This window comes from Gorilla gorilla, chromosome 19, assembly GCF_029281585.2.
Source record: "Gorilla gorilla gorilla isolate KB3781 chromosome 19, NHGRI_mGorGor1-v2.1_pri, whole genome shotgun sequence".
Lineage (NCBI taxonomy): Eukaryota > Metazoa > Chordata > Mammalia > Primates > Hominidae > Gorilla > Gorilla gorilla.
Window position 1 is genome coordinate 77,061,036 of NC_073243.2, and position 26,961 is coordinate 77,087,996.

At 39.3% G+C, this 26,961-nt stretch overlaps 1 protein-coding gene across 15 annotated transcripts in view; it reads right to left on the reverse strand.

Annotated features, from left to right (window-relative positions):
• DROSHA (drosha ribonuclease III) overlaps positions 1-26,961 on the reverse strand; it is a 135,427-nt gene that overhangs the window by 62,696 nt on the left and 45,770 nt on the right. For 8 of the 15 annotated variants that reach the window (XM_019013345.4, XM_055367592.2, XM_019013348.4 and 5 more), the window contains 7 exons: positions 24,766-24,837; positions 23,148-23,229; positions 21,825-21,899; positions 8,327-8,496; positions 4,208-4,332; positions 2,452-2,551; positions 507-614 (listed from right to left, as the gene is read on the reverse strand). In XM_019013345.4, coding sequence (XP_018868890.3) covers positions 507-614; positions 2,452-2,551; positions 4,208-4,332; positions 8,327-8,496; positions 21,825-21,899; positions 23,148-23,229; positions 24,766-24,837 — 732 coding nt within the window. The remainder of the gene's footprint in view (positions 1-506; positions 615-2,451; positions 2,552-4,207; positions 4,333-8,326; positions 8,497-21,824; positions 21,900-23,147; positions 23,230-24,765; positions 24,838-26,961) is intronic. The other 7 variants (XM_019013347.4, XM_055367596.2, XM_055367594.2 and 4 more) reach the window with 1 other exon arrangement.

Genomic DNA, 26,961 nt, shown 5'->3' on the forward strand with positions numbered 1-26,961 from the left:
CAGGGAAAATATATTATCATTTGGTTCAAATATGAAGTATATACTGATTCTGTTCATTAATGCCTTCAGTTCTCTGCAATATAAATTGCAATGTAAATTTGAGTCATCAGTCTAGAAAACATACACTTTAGGAGTCTGCTTGTATGGCTGCTGGATTATCTCTTCTGTATAAGCACCTATACATGTGCTGCAAATAGGCAGATGCATGAGCAGATGCATGAGGACAAACTTACCTTTATCCAAAGAGAAGACACTGAACTGAACACTACTAAGTAAGCTTCTCCCTGCCCCAACACCCACAAGTACAACATACACACACACACCAGCATCAAAACAGACAACAAAAACAAAATCCAAATAATAGAAAACAATTTATAGTTGATATTCCATTTAGTCTCAAGGTAGTATTTTCTAAAGAACATTCTCAATTAAGAAACCCTCAGTACCAGATTTGTTTTAAAGGAAGAAAAGTATGGGCATAACTGTGTCCTCAGAAGTGTCCCCACCTGACAGACATCAGAACGGATGCCAGTTTTCCAGAATCCTTGGCTACTTAGCTCCACCGTTACTTCTCGTCTCATTGTATTCTTCTGCCGTATTTTTTGGAGGGCTTCCTAGAAAAGAATTCGTTATGATGAGTAACACGACTGCTATAAAGCAATAGTAAGCCAAACATCAAGCGTTAGAAAATAAGTTGGATTCATTTAATATTACCCTTACATTCAGATACTCAAACCTCTTCACACAAAATTACAATATTTTCTTTAAAATGGAGGCTGGAATGCTCAAAGCTTGGGTATAACGCAGCCCAGCCTTTCTTGGAAACTAGATAAGAAAAACTCTAAACCAAATCTACCATTCTGGTATTTTTGAACAAAACATGCCCTTTCATTGATAAAGGAAGCAAAATGTGGTTTGGGATTTGAAATGAGCATGTAAAATTTTTATCAAGCCTCATGTTAAGTATTTACCTCTAAGAAAGAAAGCAAATTAACCTGCGACCCACAGAATTCTAACAGTTGCCTTCTAACTTACAAACCCTTATAAAAACTCTTGCTACAATGGCATACTTTATATAAAAAAAGACTATGATCCAAAATATCACCTGTGACACATGATTAGGAACTAACTCTTCCCTTTCACGGCCCTTCAAATAATTGTAAAAATAATTGTACATTTGCATGCATGCAATTGAATCAAAATCTCATAGGAATTCATAATAACAGGAACCACCCCCACCCCCACTATCGATTAAGTTCCTTTTACAGGCCAAATAGCACAAGAGGCCCATTAAATGGCGTATTTCAGAAATTCATGGAACTACCTTTTTCCTTGAGTGCACCAACGGAGGAACACTTCAGTCAGCCTCTCAACCTTAGTTCCCTCCTTTATAAACAGGCTGATTGGCCTAAGTCACAGTAAGTGACAAAGCCAGAATTCAAACACTTTTTCCAGCTTCAAAGCCTTGCTCTTACACAACCCCAGCAGAATAAAACCTCCCTGAGACAATAATCTATGTTGATACTGAAACCGTTTATTGTTATAATTAAAACTAAAACGTAAGTTATCCTGGATTACAGGAATAATACTACCCATTAGTAAGGAAATATGGAATTTGGGATATGAAACCTTACAAAATAAGTTTACCATACTAAACTGGCAGACCAATGGAAGACAATCTTTTCCAACTTTAAGACCAAGAAATCTGAGTAAGGCCCAATGTTGTATAATGTGCAACCAAATTAAAGATAAAAGGCTGATCCAACAAATTTAAGCTTTAATATCTGTAAAAGATATGTTTGATTCCCAGTGGTAATAATCCATTAAGAAACTGGCATTTTAGGGATTGATACAGTTAGGATGTTTTGGCCCCTCCAAATTTCACATTGAAATATGATACCCAATGTGAGAGATGGGGCCTGGTGGGAGGTTTTTGGGTCATGGGTGGATCCCTCAAGAATAGCTTGGTGCCTTCCCCACAGTAATGAGTTCATGTGAGATCTGCTTGTTAAAGAGAGTCTGGGACCTCCCTCCTCCCTCCCTTCCTCCCTCTTCTGTCATATGACGTGCCTGCTCCCCATCCACCTTCTACCATGACTAAAAGCATCCTGAGGCCTCCCCAGAAGCCAAGCAGGTGCTGGTGCCATGCTTCTTGTACAGCCTGCAGAAACGTGCACCAAATAAACCTCTTTTCTTTATAAATTACCCAGTCTCAGGTATTCCTTTAGAGGAATGCAAAACAGACTAATACAGGGATAAAAAGGCTCTCTTAAATACTAAAAGATTTTTAAAAATCAATTCATATAATAATGTGGGGAGGAGGGTAAAATACGATTTTTTTAAAAAAATATTTTTCCATCTTGTACCAGAAGTATAGTGTGATACAACAATCACGAAATAAACCTGAAGCACATCATTGTTAATCACCAAGGAATGGAGTTTGATACAGACCTCCCTCTGTGCCAGCTTCTGTTTGTCAGTTTGTTTGACTTTGGGACTATTTGCTAGGAGGTGGCGAAGTTTCACATAACTCTTCCACAGTTTTTGGTACCTAAGGAAAAGGACAGGCAAACATCTCAGGTAAAGAGAAGGTAAACCTAAAGTGCAACAAAATGAGTTATTTTAAGAGGCCTCTTCAAATCATACATTACATTCTTTTGATTATTCTTAATGGCAGAAAGCCATCATTCTAAGGAAGGCTATGACTTTGAGGCTGAGAGTCAGGATGGACAAGAGTCAACTGGAACCTGGTGATTAAGTTGATTATTGCTTATTTCGGTTGGAAATGAGGTGTGACTATATGAATGAATCTCTGGAAAGAATTCCAAAGACACAAAAACACCTCAACCAAAGGAATCACCCTGTTTCTCACTGTTACCTCTTGAAAATAACAGATTTTATTTAAATATACACTTTCTGATATTTGTTGAAAGAAAGACCCCTTCCTTAGGGAGACTGTCAGTTGCTGAACTACTTATACCAAATATAACTTGAAGAGTATTAGAATAGAGAACCCCATTTGTGCCAAAACCCAAGCTACATAGCTGTATCCATTTGTCCACTGGAGAGGGTAAAAGACTAATGGTGGATACCAATTTGTATTTACCATGACAATATAAGCATATTTGTTGCAGCCAAATAAGTGATAACCTAGACCAGTCTAAAGGATACTGTCAAAGCGTCCTGGAAATGAAGCGAATATGCAGTCCTTTATCAATTCACAGTCCTGCCATCTGAGAGTCCACGAGAGCCTCATCACATTCTACTAACATTTTTCTGACAAGAAGGGATTTTCCAAAGATTTTCTGTCACATTAAAACTGTTCCTTTCTTGGCCTTAGCTGGGCCTCTCCTTTTTTGAAAACTTTTTTTTTTTTTTTAAGAGAATGGAGGAAAGAAAGAAGTACTTACACAGTGCCTGGTTCACTGCTTCATACTTTTATCCAAAGGGGGAAAAAAAAGAACAAAACCCTTTAGCCTCTTCTAATATATGTCAGCCAGAACTGTATTTATGAATTGAAAATCTCCCATGCCCTTTTCTCCCACTATGAATCCTTTTTTTAAAAAAAAAAAAATTAAGTCAGGAAGCTGTTTGTGTGTTTAGCAAGGTAGGAAATCCAAACAGTCCCGAAGAATCTAATGGTACTGTCTCCATTCCCACACATCCTAAATCTTCTCCCAGAAAACACTAACATGCCAGTTGGAAAAATCAAAACGTGGAAAGTTACATCAATCCTAAGAGTCAGAAGTCACGGCTCCTACTTCCAACACAACCTTGACTTTGCATGTGATCTTGAACTCTTAAGATGCCCCCAAAAAGAGAACTCTGCATAAATTCGGCAGTGCTAGGAACCAATATGTGCTACTTTCCTCTAGAGGGCACTGAAAAAATAAAAAATAATTATTATTATTATAAGGATGAATAAAGAAAAAGTTCCTTAAAGTTTAAAAACATACAAGGACTTATGTTGACCAAGTTTGCCAAAAATATTCTATTGAATAATAGTTTCTTGCACTCAAATATGTAGAGAAAATAATTCTTCAAGAGCTACCACAATTGTTTCGTTTGGGTAATCTAAATTGGAAGCATGGCTCATTTCAGGTCTTAATTTTTAAAAAGGAAACATCCACTAAAGGGTATTTCTCTGCTAATTTGGCTGTTAGTAGAAGGTGAAATTGGCTAAGACAAACACTGAGAAATATCTTACTGTGGGTCTCCTGCATAACTCAACTGTGCAGGGCGTATCCCAAAGTGGACGATAATCGGAAAAGTAATCACATCAGGGTTGAACTGTTCACGATCCAGTTGATCGATACGGACAGAGCTTGGTTTCTAGAGAGAAAAATCAAAGCCATTTATTCCCATAAGAAGTCTTTATGTATTGACTTTAACCTAAGTAGGGAAGGAATAAATAGGACTTTTTTCCAGGAAAGCCTTGTCCCCAAAGGGAAAAGGTCACTTAAAACCCTTTAATTACAGCAGCTATACTATCTAAAAACTATAATATCATCCTTGTAAATGAGCCTATGCCATTTGGCATAATGAACAATGATTTTGTCCTTTTTTGCAGTCCACATAGAAACCTTTAAAAATTAAACTTTTAAAAGGACACCTAGTCAGATATAACTTTTCCTTAACCTCTCCGAAGGCACAGGGGAAGGATTCCACAGGCAGAGCCTGTTCTGCTTTAATTTCACATTTCAGAATGCACAGACAGATGCCTCTATTTAAGTTTTTTCCCTCACTTGTTCTCAGTGGATCTTATGTATTCCTTTAATTCTACATCTTTAAGTTAGAAAGTATAGTGGTGCAAAGGCCAAATAGTTAAGCTTCTCTTATTATGTCCATGTAGGACATTTGTGTATTTTAACAGAGAGCCTCATATTTTTTTCTTCATGTCTAATAAAGGAAGAAGTGAATGGCTCATTCCTTCTGGATCATTTGTGAAATGGCTTTCATCTTGAAAGCTTAAATTTATGAAAAGATGGTAAAATCACAGAGAATAGGTTTCAGCAACCTCCTTCCTTATAATCATCTCTCAGGACAGTCTCAATTAGAGATTCAGTTTTTACTAGCACACTGTAGAGTCTGCGGCTCAGTTGCTTTGGAGGCTAAGGCTGTTAAAACTGATTCACACAGAGGCCAATAATCTTCATTCTGTCCCACGACAATGCCCAACAATTAGAGTCTGGTTGGCTGCCTGGTTTCCCTGGGACAGAGGAATCTCAATGCTAAAACCAGGAAATCTCTCAGCAACTGGGACAAACTGGTCACTCTACCTACAACTGGGATACCAGCCAGCCATGTGACAAATATTCAATGAGGTGACAAAGGGGATAAACTTGGGTGAATTCACCCACATTACTTAAAACACTCAAACCTTTGGGAGGCCAAGGCAGGTGGATCACGAGGTCAGGAGTTCGAGACCAGCCTGGCCAACATAGTGAAACCCCATCTCTACTAAAAATACAAAAATTAGCCGGGCGTGGTGGCACACACCTGTAGTCCCAGCTACTCAGGGGGCTGAGGCAGGAGAATCACTTGAACCCGGGAGGCGGAGATTGTAGTGAGCTGAGATTGCACCACTGTGCTCCAGCCTGGGCAACAGAGTGAGACTCTGTCTCAAAAAACAACACAAAACAAAAAAAAAACCCTCAAACTTTTCAAGTGTCATTTAACAAACAAAATTTCACTAGCTTCTTGAAAAGTTGGTCTCTGCTCTCAAAATTTGAAAATGGAAAATATTTTGTTCACATGTAATCTAATATAAAATTATTTAAATGCCCATCAACAGTAGCAACATGCTATTTAAGGTCAAAGAATTACTTTCCTTATTTTGTACAACAAAACAGCAGGATACATTTTTAGAAAGGGAACTGTGGAATAGAATGCTATTGAATTATTCATGTTTCTGTGATTTTAAACACCATGCCATGGTACCAACAGAGGAAACAGTGATTTAAAATAGCTATAGTATCTCTAAATTTATGGCAGGGGTTGAGGGAGCAGGAAATGAAATATATTCTAGACTTTGGCCACACCCTATAACATTTATTATGCCATCTTTGTTTAAGAATAAAAAATGACAAAAGTCACTAATGACAAAAGTATTCCTTGGAAGATTAATTCTTTTAAGTTCTGCAGCAATAAAGTATTTAAAGTGACCATAATGGCTTGAAATTTTAATAAATTTCCCAATATTCTTGCCATTTTGCAATCTTTCAAAGCAAGTCCTACAGAGGATGAAATGTAGTGTGGTGTCTACCTTGTCGTATGAGTAACTTGCACACTTCTCAGTAGGATGTTTTCATAATACTGAATTCTCAAGATTTTTTTCCTCCTTTAAGCATATCTTCAGATAAATAGTATAAAAGAATTAACTTCAACACATTCCTAAGCCTGACACTGAAACTTCCAATAAAAATCTTTCATACTGACTAGGTCTGACTTCATGTTGTTAATACTGGCTTTACAGCATCTCAAGGATGCACAGTTAATCATGCCAATAATTTCTACAATTTCTCAATTCCTCAGAGATCTTACTGTTTAGGAAGCACCCCTGGCAAGCCTATCCCAGTGATATCTCCTAAAATGAGAGGCTTTCCTGATGCGTCCATTGACTCAACCATTCATCAGACTCCTTTCATATGTTAGTGGTCTTTGGGTTTTCACCTGGGCAAGCAGCATACATTAGTTTGGTGCAAAAGTAGTTGCGGTATGGCAGAACCCGCAACTACTTTTGTGCCAACCTAACATATAACTTCACTAGCACCTGGCTCATATAGTAGTCCCTTGACAAATTAGTTGAATGATGATCATGGTGATCATAAACTTCATCTATGCCACTGGCTCAAAAACAAGCAGTGAGAAAATCAAACGTTTGAGGATTTTTTTTTTAACTACAGAAAACTGGGCCTCACTGCCTGGAGTATATAAGGTAGCTATATCCTTAAGCCAGGGTATCCTTAAGTTTTTTTTTAAACTCTCCAGCTGATTCTAGATTTCAGGAAAACGTAACTATACCATGGAAGGAAGTCCAGGGTGAACGTGCTCCCCCCATGTCTACCACAGAACATGGAACTCTCCAAGTGGAACCACCCAGCTGAAACTGGTCATCTCCCACCACCACCGCCCCATCCTCTGACTCAGCATGAAAAGTGACAGAGGGAATATCAATATATGCAACTGTTTTAAGAATAAAAATAGAATTCACAGTCTTACTCTGAGAGTGTTATTACTTACATATGTCTTTTAAAGTTACTTTAATAATTATGTGGCTTAACAGTATAACAGTAAAAATTATACGATTTTCTGGTTTTAAACAAGTTTTATGTTTAAACATATTTTTATTAAACAATTTTACTTTCTGGATTTGTTTAAAAGAATCCATACTAGCCAGAATGTTTTATTTGCAAATAGCAACATTTTGTTTGTGCAGATGTTACTGTCATGCTACAAAAAGTAGATCCAGAGTTTTTAGTTTATGAATCAAAGCTATTAAGCAATTGGCAGCTTTTTAGAAAACAACAGCTTTGTTAAGTAGATTATTCCATTTATTTTCATGGAAATATTTTAATTCTTCATTTCTATAAAATTTTATCCTTATAAGATGCCAATATACAACTATTTTATGAAACAGTAACACTGATTTAGAAGAAAAAAATTGATATAAAGAAAATGTTATGTCTTTATATAAGAACTAGTTTTCTTTTAATTATATCCTTTTAATGTTTGCATTTTTTACTTCTAAAATTGAATATTAAAAGCTAATTTTAAAACAAAAAACTTAAGTAGCACCCAAAGAAATGGAAAATATTTACAATAATTATGGTGGAGGATCAATAAAAAAGAAGGCTACAAAAAAGATCAAAGGATATTAACAAGCAATTAACAAAAGAAAACATGAATGGGCAATAAACATTTAGAAATCAAAATAAATACAAAACTGAACTAAGTCATTTCCCGCCCCCCAACTCTCATCAAATTCCCTTAGTACAACCAGCATGAAGATATGGTTGCTCTCATATGCTCCCGGAGTACAAATTTTACAGCCCTTCTGGAAAGCAATCTGCAACATGCATCAAAAGCCTTAAAAATGTACCTATCTTCAGGTAGAATAAATTTACTAAATCAGGTGAATTTACTACCAAATATGCCTAAATTGTAATATTTTCTTATTTACTAAATATTTAAAGGAAAAATTATCCAAGGACAAGAGCAGTGAGTACCTAAAACTTTTAAAATGTGCTGTTACTGTTTTCATGAAACATTCAGATCTGGAAAAGAAGGTCCTCCAGCCTCTGAATATACAGACACCAGAACATACCGTCCCAGGGTTGGTAACAATCATGCCTTTGCATTCTTCTGCATATTTCTGCCACTCCAGCTCCTCCCACTGAAGCATATTGGCAATCTCCTCCTCGGGCACCAGGGCTTTGCTGCACCTTAGCAAGTACAAGAGAATCTGGTGCATGGACAGCACTTCCTTTCCTCCATCTTGGGTGGGAATGGGCGTGGAGAGAAGGGGAAAAATAAGGCTACTCAACTTACAGCAAATCAACAACTGAATAAGGAAAAAAAACAAGACAACGGAGGAAAAAGAGCACATATGAGAAGGTAATGTAAAATTTACACTGTTTAACCAGGTGCCAAATAATATGAAAGCCATTTGTTTCATTGATGAACAGTGCTCATAAACCATCTCATTTACTAAATTGGCAACAACAACATAAATGATAAAAGGCTCCATTTGTGAGGTATGAATATAAAAAACGTGCCTATCTAAATAAATTTAAAGCCACCTAGCATAAATAACCATAGTTTATAATATACAGAACCATGTTAGGTCTTAAATATTTTATCATTCTTTCTGAGGTAACAGATGAAAGCTCTTTAGAAGTGATGTCCTCTCCCTCTCCACCCCCCCCTCCCTCTCCCCACGGTCTCCCTCTCCCTGTCTTTCCACGGTCTCCCTCTCATGCCGAGCCAAAGCTGGACTGTACTGCTGCCATATCGGCTCACTGCAACCTCTCTGCCTGATTCTCCTGCCTCAGCCTGCCGAGTGCCTGCCATTGCAGGTGCGCCCCGCCACGCCTGACTGGTTTTCGTGTTTTTTTGGTGGAGATGGGGTTTCGCTGTGTTGGCCGGGCTGGTCTCCAGCTCCTGACCGCGAGTGATCTGCCAGCCTCGGCCTCCCGAGGTGCCGGGATTGCAGACGGAGTCTGGTTCACTCAGTGCTCAATGGTGCCCAGGCTGGAGTGCAGTGGCGTGATCTCGGCTCGCTACAACCTCCACATCCCAGCCGCCTGCCTTGGCCTCCCAAAGTGCCGAGATTGCAGCCTCTGCCCGGCCGCCACCCCGTCTGGGAAGTGAGGAGCGTCTCTGCCTGGCCACCCATCGTCTGGGACGTGAGGAGCCCCTCTGCCTGGCTGCCCAGTCTGGAAAGTGAGGAGCGTCTCTGCCCGGCCGCCATCCCATCTAGGAAGTGAGGAGCGCCTCTTCCCGGCCACCATCCCATCTTGGAAGTGAGGAATGTCTCTGCCCCCCCGCCCATCATCTGAGATGTGGGGAGCGCCTCTGCCCCACCGCCCCGTCTGGGATGTGAGGAGCGCCTCTGCCCGGCCGCGACCCCCGTCTGGGAGGTGAGGAGCGTCTCTGCCCGGCCGCCCCATCTGAGAAGTGAGGAGACCCTCCGCCTGGCAACCGCCCCATCTGAGAAGTGAGGAGCCCCTCCGCCCGGCAGCCGCCCCGTCTGAGAAGTGAGGAGCCCCTCCGCCCGGCAACCGCCCCATCTGGGAAGTGAGGAGCGTCTCCGCCCGGCAGCCACCCCATCCGGGAGGGAGGTGGGGGTCAGCCCCCGCCAGGCCAGCCGCCCCGTCTGGGAGGGAGGTGGGGGGGTCAGCCCCCCGCCAGGCCAGCCGCCCTGTCCGGGAGGGAGGTGGGGGGGTCAGCCCCCCACCCGGCCAGCTGCCCCGTCCGGGAGGGAGGTGGGGGGGTCAGCCCCGTGCCCGGCCAGCCGCCCTGTCCGGGAGGGAGGTGGGGGGGTCAGCCCCCCGCCCGGCCAGCCACCCCGTCCGGGAGGTGAGGGGCGCCTCTGCCCAGCCGCCCCTACTGGAAAGTGAGGAGCCCCTCTGCCCGGCCGCCACCCCGTCTGGGAGGTGTAGGCAGCAGCTCATTGAGAACGGGCCATGATGACAATGGCAGTTTTGTGGAATAGAAAGGGGGGAAAGGTGGGGAAAAGATTGAGAAATCGGATGGTTGCCGTGTCTGTGTAGAAAGTAGACATGGGAAACTTTTCATTTTGTTCTGTACTAAGAAAAATTCTTCGGCCTTGGGATCGTTGATCTGTGACCTTACCCCCAACCCTGTGCTCTCTGAAACATGTGCTGTGTCCACTCAGGGTTAAATGGATTAAGGGCGGTGCAAGATGTGCTTTGTTAAACAGATGCTTGAAGGCAGCATGCTCGTTAAGAGTCATCATCACTCCCTAATCTCAAGTACCCAGGGACACAAACACTGCGGAAGGCCACAGGGTCCTCTGCCTAGGAAAACCAGAGACCTTTGTTCACTTGTTTATCTGCTGACCTTCCCTCCACTATTGTCCTATGACCCTGCCAAATCCCCCTCTGTGAGAAACACCCAAGAATGATCAATTAAAAAAAAAAAATTAGCCGGGCATGGTGGCGGGCGCCTGTAGTCCCAGCTACTCGGGAAGCTGAGGCAGGAGAATGGCATGAACCCGGGAGGCGGAGCTTGCAGTGAGCCGAGATCACGCCACTGCACTCCAGCCTGGGCGACAGAGCAAGACTCCGTCTCAAAAAAAATAAATTAATTAATTAAATAAAATAAATAAAAAGTACAAAAAAATTAAAAAAAAAAGTGATGTTACTGTCTTAAGGAAATTCTAAGCTTTTGTGAGATATTTATGGATGTCTTCAATAAGCTGTTGTTGCATTATGGTCTAATTTTTTGGTGCTAATGTGCTGCACCTGCCATGATGAACAGAGCTAAAGAGCCTGTGCTAATATCATGGAAGATCATTATGGAGTTAGTACATGGAAAAAATACCAAGTGCTCTGAGGCCTACAGAAGCATATAACACCAAGTACAGGGGATAAAAATAACAAAGGGCATCATTCAAGTACCTTGGAAAAAGCCAATTAATCTAGTATTTGATGAACTAAAGACATCCACTTCATTTGGGCATTAATTTGGGGTCCACGGGCTTCTGCCTTCTCTTTGGACTTAACTTCTGGACCAACATGGGCAACCATTTTATATCTCTTTTCTTTGCCTACACCCAACCAAACAAAGGACAAGAGCCCTGAAGAGGACAATCATTACCCTCTCCCAGGTTATGAGATAGGCTATGAACAGTAGTACAGGACCAAACACTTCAGGGAGAAAGAAAGGGACCAAGAGCACAAGATGGCAGCAATGGGATGGCACAAAAGAGAGTGTCCTCCTTGGTCAGAGGAATTAGTGGCACCCAGTTTGAGTCTGGGGCACTAAACAAGTTTAATGTGAATTGCTGTGGGCTAAGAACTTAAACAAGACTGCATGTCTGAGAGAAAAGAGAGAAAATATCAACATTTCTGTGTGAGCTGTGTTCCTCCATCTGAGATGTTACTCTGGAACTAGACCACATTGCTGTTCTACAGCCAATATATATGTAGGCATGCATTCACTCATTCATCCAAATATTCATTCATTCAACAAATATTTATTGAGTGCCTTTTATGTAACAGCCACTGTTCTAGGCCCTGAGAACACAGCAATGATGGAAACAGCCAAAGCCTTGCCTTCCTGAAGCTTCTACTGCAGTAGAAAGAGACAATATAAAAGAGCTACATAAAAGATCAGGTTGAGGTGAGTGGTACAAAGAAGAATCAAACAGGACAAGGAACTAGAGTTGTATCTAAAAGGATGGATAAGAAAGGAATCTTCTAAGAGGTTTCACATAGGCAAAACTTGAAAGGAGCAAGGGAGGCTACCATGCAGCAGTCTGGAAGAGGAGAAGAAAGAGCAAATGCCCTAAGGTGGAGTGGAACTGTTGTGCCTAGGAACTGCAAAGAGGCCCCTGTGGATGGTGTGAAGTGAGAAGAATGTGAGAGAGGCAGCAGGGAAGTCAGATCTTACAAAGCTTTACTGCTCATTAAGAGCTCTGGAGTTGACTCTGAGATGGGAGCATGTTTTTCACCATATGTGCCATGCACTGTGAGTGGTCCCATGTCAGTATCACTAGGGAAAAAAATGCCACAAGCTCTAGGCGCTCAAGAAGCACATAGGCTAATAATGATTGATCACAGTGGTTCCTAAATGAATCTTTGTAGATAACACTCAGAAAATAAAGTTCTTTTAATCAAAGTTCTAAAGACACTGTGCTTCTAAAAAATAATGATTGTCCAAGAAGTGACAAAGTCACAAAATACATCAACCCACATTAAGATATGTTATAGCTACTAATTCATAGCAGTGACTTTTTTTTTAATGCCTCATTACAAAGCAACTGCCTTAAATGCAAAAGTCATCATTAATAAGCTAACTTCCATAGTGTTATGGACTCAATGTTTGTGTTCCCCCAAATTTCATATATTAAAATCCTTTTTTTTTCTTTTTTCTTTTTGATTCAGGGTCTCTGTCATCCAGGCTGGAGTGCAGTGATGCCATCACGGCTCATCGCAGCCTCAACCTCCTGGGCTCAGGCAATCCTCCCATCTCAGCATCCCAAGTAGCTGGGACTACAGGCTTGTGCCACCAGGCCTGGCTACTTTTATAATTTTTTTGTAGAGACAGGGTCTAATTATGTTGCCCAGGCTGTTCTCCAGTTCCTGGGATCAAATGGCCCTCCCACCTTAGCCTCCCAAAGTGCTGGGATTACAGTGTGAGCCACGGCACCCAGCCATAAATTAAAATCTTAACCCCCAGTATGATGATATTAGGAGGTGGGGCCTTCAGAGGTAATAAGGTCATGAAGGTAGAGCCCTCATAAATGGGATTAGTGCCCTTATAAGAAACATGAAAGAGCTTGCTTCCTCTCTCTTTTATCCACCAGGTGAGGATATAAGAAGATGGCTGGCTGTGAAACAGTAAGAGGACCTTCATCAACAACCCAACCACGATGATGCCCTGATCTCAGACTACCAGCCTCCAGGACTGTGAGAAATAAGTGTTTGTTGTCTAAGCCACCAATCTATAATGTTTTTGTTAGTACAGTTCAATCGAAGACACATAGCTAGGGGCATATTTCTCCAAGTCAGTCTCAAAACACATTTCCACCTGGGCATGGTGGCTCACGCCTGTAATCCCAGCACTTTGAGGGGCCAAGGTGAGCAGATTGCTTGAGCTCAGGAGTTCAAGGCTAGCCTGGGCAGCATGGCAAAACCCCTCTCTACAAAAAAATACAAAAATTAGCCAGGCGTGGTGGTACACGCTGTTGGTCCCAGCTGCTCAGGAGGCTGAGGTGGGAGGATCACCTGAGCCCTGAAGGTTGAGGCTGCAGTGAGCCGTAACTGTGCCACTTCACTCCAACCTGGAGAACAAAGTAAGACCCTGTCTCAAAAAATAAAATAAAATAATAAAAACACATTCCAATCCACCTGCTTGTGACATGTGTTCCTCAATCAGTAATGTTCCTCTCTTTGCTAAGGAGCCCAGCAAACCCACAATACCTGTCTCTCAGTCTGAGTCCATGATAATCACCAATTTTCTAAGGGGACTGAGGTGAACAGGTGGATGAGAAGATTCTAATGCCAGAATACGTTGTCTATACACTTCACATGCATACACACAGAACAGCAGGAATAAAGGAAACCTAGAGAACCTTGGAAAGAACTGCCACACTAACTAGGTTCACTAGGAACTAAAGAAAGAAGAAAATAGTTTTTGGCTTATAATGCCCATACTTGGTGAGATTACTTAAGAGTACCAGGGACTTTAAGGACACAATAGGGGTCTAAAATACCGTAAGAAGGAGCAGAATGTTGCTTTGTGTAAGAATTAGAAAAAAGATTCATATTTTCATGGAGGGAGAGGAGGATGACGGAGGGAGTAAATATACACAGGTCCAGGTATATAAAACAGCACTACAATCTCCACACATACATTTACAGCTGCCTGACTCCATGGCACTTCAGATAAAAGGGAAATGGACTGGGGACAGCGAATTTAATGTGAAAAGACTTTTAAAAGAGCTAGTGGGAGAGAGGAATACTTAAGACTACAAACCAAGACTCCCTTAAAGGCTTCATTTCTGTAGAAAATGATTAGTATAGATACTGTCCAATTTAGGAAAGGCACAACTAGATTAAGAAATAAGGCCATTGGCCGGGTGGGGTAGCTCACGCCTGTAATCCCAGCACTTTGGGAGGCCAAGGTGGGTGGATCACCTGAGGTCAGGAGTTCGAGACCACCCTGGCCAACGTGGCAAAACCCTGTCTCTACTAAAAATACAAAAATCAGCCAGTCATGGTGGCAGACTCCTGTAATCCCAGCTACTCAGGAGGCTGAGGCAGGAGAATCGCTTGAATCTGGGAGGCAGGGATTGCTGTAAGCCGAGACTGTGCCACTGCACTCCAGCCTGGGTGACAGGGTGAGACTCTCTATCAAAAAAAGAAAGAAAGAAAGAACATCACAAGGTGCTTATAAGAATGCCAGTTATCCACCTTCTTATTTAGGTACAACGCTAATGATGAGGCAGAAGCGAGTCACATAGCAGCATAGAAACTAGACATAATTAAAAATATACATATACACACATCAGGTGCAAAGTTAACAACACTGAAGGAGAAACCACAAATCCATGTTGAAATCTGCTAAATATTTTAAATGGCAACTAAACCTTAAAGAGATTTTATTTACCACTGTAAAAAAGTAAAAACTCAGGGCAGATAACCTGAGGTGAAAGGTATCTCAAGGAAGGGGGATTGAGACTCTGCTCCCTGTCTGGTTTTGGGGTTCGATTTCCATGGAAAGGTAAGAGGAGATCCATAAATTAGAGACTCCTGCCAGAGCCCACAGGGCATGGGCTATATCTCTCACACTCAGCCTGGCAAAAAGACACTCCATAAACATTTGTGGAATGACTTTCTAAAGCAGACTAATAACTTGGCCACTCGCACTCAGGCTGCCATGAATTCACTAATGTTAATGAATTGGCTCTTTTGGTTTGTCTGCCTTGCCACTTGTTTATGTTGGGGATTTATGGAGCCATGTCACTGAGGGCTAGGAAGTAATTTTTATCTTGTTGGCTGAAATAAATAGGACATGATATAAATGAGAAATGAGAGCGGGTAAGCTAAGGTTAGCAGGAATTCCGCCAACTCTGGGACTGGAACTGTGACAACAGCTCATTATTCGGGAAGAACTGGAGTTTGTGTTTCAGGGAATGAATCTGAACAGTCATTAATGAACTGACAGACTTTATAAACTGTTTCTTAGAGACCCAATTCTCTCAGTTTATATTGCTTGATTATTTATATGGTTATTTGGGGAGGGGGTAATTTGTTAGAGAATCTGTATTAAGAATATGGCTGCTTATAAGAGTATTTCTCAACTGTTAGTACTCAACTTTAAGAAATACAAAAATATTATCCCCTTTCTCTACACTGACAGTAACTGTATGACTGCGTTTCTGTGTCTTCTGGATATTCCTGCTGAGACATCCTAATAATCTTATTTTCTAAAATACGTATTAACAAGTCTTTTCTAAGTTTTCCAAATGTATATTAAGTTGTGGTACTAATAGATGGTTTTGCAACTACACTTGCCTCCTGGAAATTTTGCAATACTCTCCCACCTCCTGGCCCCCTGCCAGCCACACCTGAGAACTACTGCTCCAGATGGGGCAATTTCAAAGAATCAATTTTCTAGACAGTCAATTTGCAAAACTGATTCAGGATTTGCAATGCTTTACTAGGGCAGTAATATAAGCAATGAGTAGGCTTTCCCCTAAGTGTGATCTCACTATCTTGAATCACGACCTACCTTTGCCCCAGTTACACTCAGAATAAAACCTTATACTCAGTCTAGTTCATATCAACTATTTTGCAACCAAAGGTAGAGAGTGGGATAGGAAAGAAACAAAAATTTGAGAAAAAATTTTAAATCTCAATAAACTGATTGCTCTATGATTTGGTTTCTGATAAACTGGTCAACATTGAATAATCCTTGGTTTAAACTATCAAGCTTACTTTTGGGTAAAGTTGTATAAAGCAAATGGGACAGCTATCTTCAAAAGGGATAAACTGAAGAATTAGAGAAATATGATGATGACTTATAAAACTTGAATTTTCAGTTAGATATTATAATAAACTGACATAAACAAAAAGCAAGTAAGAATGAGAAAACCATAAAATACCTGAAAAATGCGGAAAGCTACTCATTCTCAAAGAAGTTCAAGAAACATGCAAATAGTAACATCAGACTTTTCGCTTATCAGATGGACTAAACCAGGAATGTCCAATCTTTCAGCTTCCCTGGGCCACAATGGAAGAATTGTCTTGGGCCACACATAAAATACACTGACACTAACGACAGCTGATGAGATTAAAAAGAAAAATCCAAAAAAAACTCAAAATGTTTTAAGAAAGTTTACGAATTTGTGATGGGCCACATTCAAAGCCGTCCTGGGCCATATGTGGCCCATGGGCTGTGGGTTGGACAAGCTTGGACTAAACTGTAAAAGACTAGTAACATCCTGGCCAGGTGTGATGGCTCACGCCTTTAATCCTAGCACTTTAGGAGGCTGAGGCGGGCAGACCTGAGGTCAGGAGTTCGAGACCAGCCTGACCAACATGGCAAACCCCTGTCTCTACTAAAAATACAAAAATTAGCCAGGCATGGTGGCAGGTCCCTGTAATCTCAGCAACTTGGGAGGCTGAGGCAAGAGAATCGCTTGAACCCGGGAGGCAGAGGTTGCAGTGAGCCGAGATGGCACCACTGCACTCCACCCTGGGTGAGAAGAGTGAGACTCTGTCTCAAAAAAAAGACTAGTAACATCCAGTATTGGCAGGTGTATAGAAAAAGAGTACTTTCTGTTGGTCAGAAAGAGCACTGTTGGTCAGAACTACAAATTGGTATGTCCTTTCTAGAGAAAACTTGGCCAACATCATTCTGAATTTAAAATGTACATACTATCTTAACACATAATTTCACTACTAGAACTCTACCTTACAGAAACAAACAAATGCAACAGGATAGACACAGACTATTTCTGAAGCATTTATACAAAATGGGGAAAAAATGGAGAACTCCAGAATATTTGTCACCATAGGAATTATAAACAAATTAATGTCCATCCATACTATAAAATGCTAAGTATGCATCAAAGAATGAAGCAAAGCATTTACAGTACAGAGAATGCCTGAAGTATCTGAGTTTTAAAAAAAAGGAAGTTGTGTAACATATTTAGTGTTATTCCACTTGAAGAAAAAAAGCATAATTCTCCTTAAAGCAGTTAAAACAATACAAATCAAGCCATTTACAGCATTTACCCATTTTCACATGTTCAGCAGGAAGTGTTCACTGTTTTTACTTTACATACTTTTGTATTGTTTGTATACACACACATACACACAGAGTCAACTCAATCAAAAGCAAAAGCAACACTTCAATTTTCTAAAGAAAGAAATTGTTCTTTTCGATAAATGGTGCTGGGTCAATTGGATACCCACATTGAAAATACTGAGTTTTGACCCATATCTCATACGAATTGTGAAAACAAATTCAAGACTGATTACAGCTCTAAAAGTGAAGAAAATATAAGTGAGTATCTTGACTTTAGGGTAGGCGAAAATTTCATAAATATGATACAAAAAGCTCTAATCATAAAGGAATATATATCTATAAATTGGACTACATAAAAATTAAGAATTTCTATTCAACAAAAATCATCAAGAAGATCAAAAAGCAATCTACAGAGAAGGTATTAGACATATATATATTCATGACATTTATATTCATGTTCTATATTCACTATATATAACATATATTCACTATATATCTGTATCTGTATATTTGAATAGCATTATGTACATTCACCAAAGACATGTACGTGTTGTTTAGTGAGCATATATATATATTTTTCTGTTACATATATACCATACCAGGTGGAATTCTGGGTGTGTGTATATTAAGCTTTGTAGACACTTTCAGTTCTCCAAAGTGACTGTACTGTTTTACCTTCTCATTAACAGTGTATGAAAATTCAAGTTATTTCACATTCTCACCACTTGGCATTTATTTTTTCTTTGTCAATTTAGCCATTCTGATGTGTGTTCAGAAGTATCACATTGTGATTTTAATTTGCATTCTCCTAATGACTAATAAAATGGAGCACCATTTCATATATTTATTAGGTACCTAGATAGTGTTTTTTTTAAAGTGCTCATTCAAGTCTTTTGCCCGTTTTTCTATTGGCAATGTCAGTATATATATATATATATATATATATATATATATATACTGAAAATACTCAAATGTCCATTAATCATAGATAGGTTTATTTTAATTTAGTCATCCCATATAATACTATATAGTAGTGAGAATGAGCCAACTACAGTTAAGTGCAACAGGATATGATTCTGAAATACATTAAACAAAAGACAGAAGCAAAAGAGAATATAAAATTCTAGTTTTTATAGTTCAAAAACAGGTAAAACTAATACATGGTGTTTCAAGTCAGAACAGTGGTTACCCTTGAGGGTCTCAGCAGCGACTGGAAAGGGGTCCGAAGGGGGTTCTTGGAAGCTACTAATCTTGATCTGGGTGCTGGGTGGATGGTCATATTCACTTTGTAAAAACTCACTAAGGTCCTATATTCATGATCCATGCACTTTTCAGTATTTATGTTATAGTTCAACCAAAAGTTTACTTTATAAAAATGAGAGATAATACCAAAGACTATTTGAAAAGCACACTCACTAGTAACCAAAAACATGAATACTTAGATAAGGCATTATTATGACCAATTAAATAAAATCAGTAAACAAGCATTTACTGAGTCCCTGCTATGTGCCATGAAGTATGTTAGCACTGGTGATACAAGACAGACAAATGTTTACTCTTCAGCCTCATGGAACTCACCACTGAAATTTTTTAAAAGGAAGAAAGAAAGGAGAGAAGGAAGATGGGAAAGGCAAAATGCTAAAAATGAATAATAATGCATTTTTCATGGCAGCACAAACTGATGTTATTCTTTTGACAAGAAATTTGGCACTATATATCACAATTTTAAAAATATCCATCTGCTCAATGAATTATTAAAAAATAGATGCAAATCATATACTAGTAGATGACAACTACGTAAAAAAAACCCTTCTGCACAGAAAAAATGAAAATATATATCAAAATGTTTTTTTTTAATTCACCATTTTCTAAAAGGTCTTTAACAAAGTCACATTATGAACAACAAATCAACCATAATTTCCTATCTAATACCAAAATGCATTTTATACATCAGGTATTTTTCTGTATCCTTCGGGGTCTTCTTAGTATGTATATTTTCAAAGGGGAGTCTAATGAAAAGGTAAACCCTGTTTAAAAACAAATCAATAGACCTTTTTCTTCATGACAACCTAAATGTTATCCCCACATAGTTATGTGAGAGTTGAAATCTCACAAAGTAAATATCCAACATCAGATTTTTCTTTAAGGTGATTTTAAAACTGCCCACTTTCTCTCAGACATCTGTTTGGTCATAAAACGCCTACAGGAAAGTAGATATAGAAAGGAAAAGGCTTTTCAGCAAATTCACTCTAACACCATTTTCTAACAAGTTTACTGCTGAAGCTCCATTCTAAAATCAAAAGATTCATTCACCAGAAGAGAAGAAACGGCATCTCAATAAAACGGCATCTCAATAAAACAAAACCAGATATAAAAAGGAGAAAAGCCTTTGAATGCATTTCTAAACAAAATAAACATGAACAGTAATACTAAAAATCTGAGTAATGCTAACCTAAAATAAACTAAGCCATTTTGACTGCCTGGACTGAGGAAAGAGTATCAGGAAAAAATCTTGAGAAAAATCTAAACCAGACAGAGTAGACAAGAAACTAAAGCCACACAAGAGGAGTCAAAGAGACAGGAGGAAAGTAAGGAGCGCCCAGGCACCAGAGCAGGGAAGAGACTAACACTGAGGCACATCCTCTGCACTTGGTCTGTAGGAGGCTGCCTCTGGCATCGGCAGCTGCAGTGGGCTAGGGACAGTTAGAGAGGGTCTGGCACTGAAGAAAAACTTGGCTGTGAATGGACAAGGGCACTGGAGGAAGCCAGACTCCGACAGGCTCACTGCAGGGCTCTCAGGCATGAGGGAGACAAGGGCTCCTGCCCAAGGGAGACAGGGGCTTCTTCGCATGGGAAGACAGGAGGCATAAGAAGGACAGCACAAACACAGCACTGAAATTGTTTAACTGCTGATATTGGGTGGAAAGGCTACATGAAGAAAAGCTCCCCAACCAAGATTATAGACCTCAGATTTATAGTAGCAGCTATGTTTTACTCTTCAGTATTACTGAGCGGCCCACATATAGAAGAAAAGGCAAGCAGTTGGATTGATGACATTAACTCGGAGATGGTGGCCATACAAGCAGCTGAGACAGCTAGAACTGACAGGGTAAACGTCAGAGCACAGGACCTGGTGGGGAAGGCAAAGGAAAGTAGCCATACATAAGGAGAAGAGGGAAGATCCAAGTAGATGCAAAGGCAATAGGGACATGAGAGGCTAGACTGAAGGATGTCACCAGAAAGTGAGATAATGGAGTAAAATTCTAGGGAGAAATTAATGTAGGTTGGTGGCATGGTCCAATGTTTTATCTTAAGATTAAGCGGCTGAGTGGTGACAATCCTTACAGTAGAAAAAGTCAAATAATTATATAGCTCAGGGTAGAATGGTAAGTGAAGTTCACCAGGCTGGTAACAGAACCTTGTGGAGAGAGGAAACTGTAAGCCAGGTTTCACAGCATTTGATAAAGCAGGTAATTGACTAGGAAATAAATAAAGAAAGAGTGGGAATAGGGTGCCAGAAGCCTCAAGGAGAAAGATTTTGCAAACAAAAAGGCAACCAAAAGATTTCATTAAAAATACTTTTTTTTTTTTTTTAATTTTTAGAGATAGGGCCTTGCCATGTTGCTCAAGCTGGTCTCAAACCCTCACTGGGCTCAAGCGATCCTTCCTTCTCAGCCTCCCAAATAGCTGAGACTATAGGTACATGTCACTAAACTGACTCCAAGCATTTTTAAAAACACTAAATATAATGCCAAATATTACAGTTGGATTCTTTTAAAAAAATTAGAAAACAGTTAAAATATTGCTTTAAAAAACTGTCATATATTTCCCTATATTTTATTGGGAGAAAAAATTATTTTATACCTTTTTTCACTGTAAAATGAATTCAAGCACATGTCAAAAGATAAGAAAAAAATCACTATAATCCTATTACCTTAATGTAACTATTATTACAGTAATTTTTTCAGCAGTTATAGTCATATTGCATTTAAAATTTTTTTATTGTTTTCCAATTAGCCATATGCATTTTTTAAGCCACAATCATTTCTCCACATTAACACACCTGCATGATATTTTGTCAAGTAGATTTCTAAAATTTATAAGTCTTTTCTTCCATTGTTCATCTAATTTGGACTACCATAATTTATGCAGGGATATAAATCCACATGTATAATTTTACATTTCCGTGCCTAACCTGAGAAGTAGATAATTAACAGTATCGAAGGTGGGAAAGTTGTCCCTGAAGACTGAAAGTAAAATGGCAAGCTTATTTTCAGATGCACTATCTCACCAGGTCACTGACAAGCCAGAAGATTTACCTGGAAGAAATCTTACAAAACGTGGCATGAAATGAAATCTTGGGCAGCAGGGAGGACTGTCTTCAAACAAAGGACCTGAAGCAAACAAATGAGAAAAAAAAAAAAAAAAGAAAACTCAGTCTTAAAAAACAAGCACTGCAACTTAATTTCTAAGATTTATGATAACTACCACCAGAAGTAGAGGCATAAAAAATACCACCACCTCCTGCCACTCCTCCTCAGTGGCTAAATCAATCGTTGGTAACTGCCACAAGCACCCAAGGAAGACTGCAATGAGGAGACTACAGGAAGGCAAGAAGAGGATGAAAGCCCCAAGTAGCAAATACATACAGTAAAATTATTTTTAAAATTCAAAACTATCAAGACTTATTATAATTGAATTATTGCATGATATAATGTGACTATGTGTTCATTCTTTCCCATTTTAATCACTACACTAAAAAAAAAATGTTGAGAAATGCTATCAGTTTGAAAAGCCATTCATCAATAAATAAGTAACTGTTTGCTAGAATACGGATACTTCCAACCGCCGGGCGCAGTGGCTCACGCCTGTAATCCCAGCACTTTGGGAGGCCGAGGCGGGCAGATCACGAGGTCAGGATATCGAGACCATCCTGGCTAACACAGAGAAACCCCATCTCTACTAAAAATACAAAAAAAATTAGCCGGGCGTAGTGGTGGGTGTCTGTAGTCCCAGCTACCTGGGAGGCTGAGGCAGGAGAATGGCGTGAACCCGGGAGGTGGAGCTTGCAGTGAGCCGAGATTGCCCCACTGCACTCCAGCCTGGGCGACAGAGCAAGCCTTCGTCTCAAAAAAAAAAAAAAAAAAAGAATACGGATACTTCCAAAAAAGTAAGCTACTATTCAAGAACCAAGCATCAAGTCTTTGAATCTATCTAGTTCACTCTAAGTGTCTGCGTGTGTGCATGTGTGTGTGTGTGTTTTAATGACTAACCAAAGTTTTGCATTTAAATAAACTTCCATCTTAGAAGATTTATTACAGCAAAGTTTACTAGATTTAAAATATTAACTAATGGTAATTTCCCAGGTACACATATATCAAGGTAGTTACACATAATAACTGGTACCATCTTCAAGCTGCTACCAGCTAATAATAAGCCCTGTCAAACTGTATAAAGTAAAATCCATAGAAACTTATTCATGTCAAATGATAACAAGCATTCCTGTGAATAACACTTTTCTCTGGGTATTTAAAAAATAAGAGAACTTTCAACTATCTCCCTACAACTTTTATAAGAGTTTTCACATATACCATAATGTTCTTCCATAAACATTACTCTCTTCTTTAAATCCTATTACTTACCTTTAAGATTCCAGTCATATAATTCCAAAATATCTCTGAATAGGAACAGTGAAAAGAGTTCAAGCCCTTTCACACAAAAATTCTGAAAAATAAACCAAAATTAAATTACTGTAGTTTGGCAAAATATACATTAACTGAAGGTTCAACTTGTTCTTGTCAAGTGTCTTTAAAAGTGTCTGTTAAAACTATACTAAGACCATATAGTTTCCTGAAGAGTTTGGCCACTGATCACTAGTTTCAGACGGAAATGAAATAGACAATAATGCCATTAGGATTCCTTAATGTCAACTTAGCCCTTCTCAGTATACAAATAAAATAAGAAATTCAAAAAGTAAAGTCTCACTTATATTAATATATTTTTCTAATTCAATTATAAACTGTGTCAGAATCTTCTGAGGATGTTTTGTTAATTCAGATTGTACATATGCACCTGATAGGCTTGTCCCCCACCCCCGCCCCATACATCCAGCATAACTGTCATGGAGTTACCAAAAAACAGAGGTCCTGTGTACCCAAAAAGTTCAAATAAGTAATGAATGCAAATAAAGGGCTAAGAAAATTATACAACTCTGCACCAAAATTTCTCCTGTAAACAAGCTAAACAGATGATATATTTGCAAGTGAGACTTATCTCATAATTTTTCCTCCTACTTGTTTTGCTCGGAGTTCATAAATCACCCTGCGTGAGATCACGCCAGAAGTCATAAACTTTTACAATAGCAAATGAAGGCATATGACCTTAAAAACCAAAAGGAAGTTAAAAAAAAAAAAAAAAAACCCTTCTAAAGCAGGAGAATGAAGGGGTGGTTCTTTTTCTTTAATTCTTTTTGAAAGGAAGGTACAATAAACAACACTTGCTCAGAATGAAACAGGTGCCAACTAGGCACACATGTGATGCCGATCAATTTCCCCCTCCACGCTCCCTGCCCATGACAGAGCTGTCCCATTAAACAAGGTTTGCAAGCAGAGCCAGGGGCTCCGGAAATTGACCCTGACTCCAACACAATGTTAAGTGCACAAGCTTGTTTGCTGTCTAGTTGTTATTTCTTAGCATGATTTGTTGACACCACTAAATTCAAGATCAGACTATGAATCATTCTGAGATTCACATTAATCTTCCTTTGGAATTTTAAATCTCTTGCATATATTGAGATAAATCTGCTGTTGAGCACTCGCAATGAAAAACAATTAGGAAAAATATGTAAATACATGGGAAGAAAAATGAACCAAGCATTGATCTTGTCATTGGAGATAACGAATAAGATTATTACAACAGCTATCAGATTGTTTCACTATTCCAATTTCCCCTCTGATAATGGCCAGTAACCAAAATCTGTCCCCTACGTAAAAGAAACTAGAAACAGATGTAAAGTTAATATCAGCAGACATAACACAAGGAGAAAGGGGTACAAAAACAGGTCAACAAGTTGAAAATTGGCCTGAATTTTAACCTTGATACTAGAGCTACATTTCACTGACTCTTTCAACAGTGAATATGATACTTTAGAGATATTCCTGGCAAAAGCCAGATCTGGCCAAGTTCAATGCTTTAAAATAGTAGTATGGAACAAGCAAAAGAGCAAACTACATCAAACCACTACACAATCTTTTCCCTTACCTCCGGCATCATCTCTTCAATGAAATGAATCGTGTAGTCTATGTTGAATCTAATTACTTTACACAGTGGAATCTGCAATAAAAAGAAGTGAGGTTCAGTTCCCCAACGTCTCCCTGCAGGCTCATATTATACACGTTTGTTACCTGACCCAAAAGGCCATGAACCAAATGAGAAGGCTTCACCTTCATCTCAGCGGCTAACAGCACTGCACATGAAGCTTGACCACAACTGCTGGATTTTAATGACAAGAACCCAGCTGGCCTGGCCTCGCCAAGAAACCTGCATAATGTGGTGCTTAATTAACCGTATTAGCAGCAGCAACACAAACATGACAAGAACCCATTAAAACCACAAACATCACCTCTAAAGAATTAATAAAACCATAACCATAAACATTTCTGTTTCTCAAGTTTTTAAAGTATTTTAGAATCTCTGGCTCCTTAGGCAGATCAGGGATAGTAGGGTGATAACCCATCAATTATGGATTCATAGGTCACTGAAAACACCCAATTCATGCTGCCCATCTGGCTCTTGAGCAAAGGCAATTGTAGTAATAAATATAATAATAACAAATGATAATAAAAATAATAATAGCTAACATTTTTTGAGCCAGGCAGTGTCCCAAATGCTTCACAATATTCATTCATGTAACCATCACAACATCCCTATAACATGGGTTTGGCTACCATGTCCACTGAACAGTGCAGGAAGCTAAGGCAGAAGAGTCATCAGGTACCATGCCTAAGATAACATGTAGCTTGGTGAACTGCGAAGTCTTCCTCTAGACTCCAGCTCTTAGCCACTAGAGTATACCCCTCTCATTACCTGTTCTAATACTCAAGATACATGTGAAAATGAAGGAAGGCTCAGCATAAAATAAATCCACATCTATCTTATTTTACCAATGTATCATCAGACAATTGCCTACTGCCTACACATAACAGGTTTTCCGTAAATATATTTTTGAATGAATTAAAGAATGAAAAAGGGAGGGAGATTACTGCAGAGAATTGGCTGGCTAGCTGGGGAAAATAACAGACCCAGAAGTCCCAGAGATGCGTTAACTGAGTTTTTCTGGCTGCTTAATCTGTCCATAAGATGATTTTATACAGATGTAATCATTTTCATAAACCACAGCAATCAGAAAGAAACAAATTTTAATTCTATCAGTGAAAGGGATGGTAAGAAAAACAGAAAAATAGTCTTATAATGCCATCTACTGGAAATCCTTTTCTCAGATACAAAGTTTAGTTCTTGGGGGCTTTTCCTTTTTATTCTAAAGAATAGTGGTTAATTTGAGTGAAATTAATAATAGCCATTATCATTTTTAAGTTCTACTTTGTTCTTATAATCATTTAAAATATTTAAGAGTTACAAAATTTTGCATGATTCGATGTATTTTTAAAATACCTATTCTTTGCTAACAACTATATTAGGTTCATAGGTACTCTAAAATAAGCTACGGGTCCTATCTTAAGAGGTAAAGATGTGTAAGAAGAAAGGCATGTAAGCAAATACAAACAGAATACAATGCAATGTAACTTCTAAGTTCAATTAAAAAACAAACAAGCAACAAAAAAAGTATAAAGTACAAAAGAACCAAAGAGGAGGTAACATATGAGTTGTCTTCAAAGATGAGGAGGGGCCGGGCACGGTGGCTTACGCCTGTAATCCTAGCACTTTGGGAGGCTGGGCGGCGTCGATCAACTGAGTTCAGGAGTTCAAGAACAGCCTGGCCAACATGGTGAAACCCCGTCTCTACTAAAAATACAAAAATTAGCTGGGCGTGGTGGCGTCTATAATCCCAGCTACTTGGGAGGCTGAGGCAGAAGAATCACTTGAACCCGGGAGTTGGAGGTTGCAGTGAACCAAGATCATGCCACTTCACTCCAGCCTGGGCAAAAGAGCAAAACTCCATCACAAAAAAAAAATAAATAAATAAAAAGATGGGGAGGAATTTTCCAGGTCATCCAGAAAAAGTTGAGGCAGAGCAGGTGTTTAGCTTCTAGAAAAATGGAGGAAAGGGAGCTGAGGAAAGAAGTAGTAATTTCACAGTTCAGAGAGAAGTGCGTGGAGAGAGAGAGATGCCAGATGATCTAGAGAAGAAAATATGAACTCTATTATGTAGCCCTTACAAACCATGTTAAGGTCAGGGCTTATGGCTATATGGCAACGAGAAATCATTCAAGTACTTTA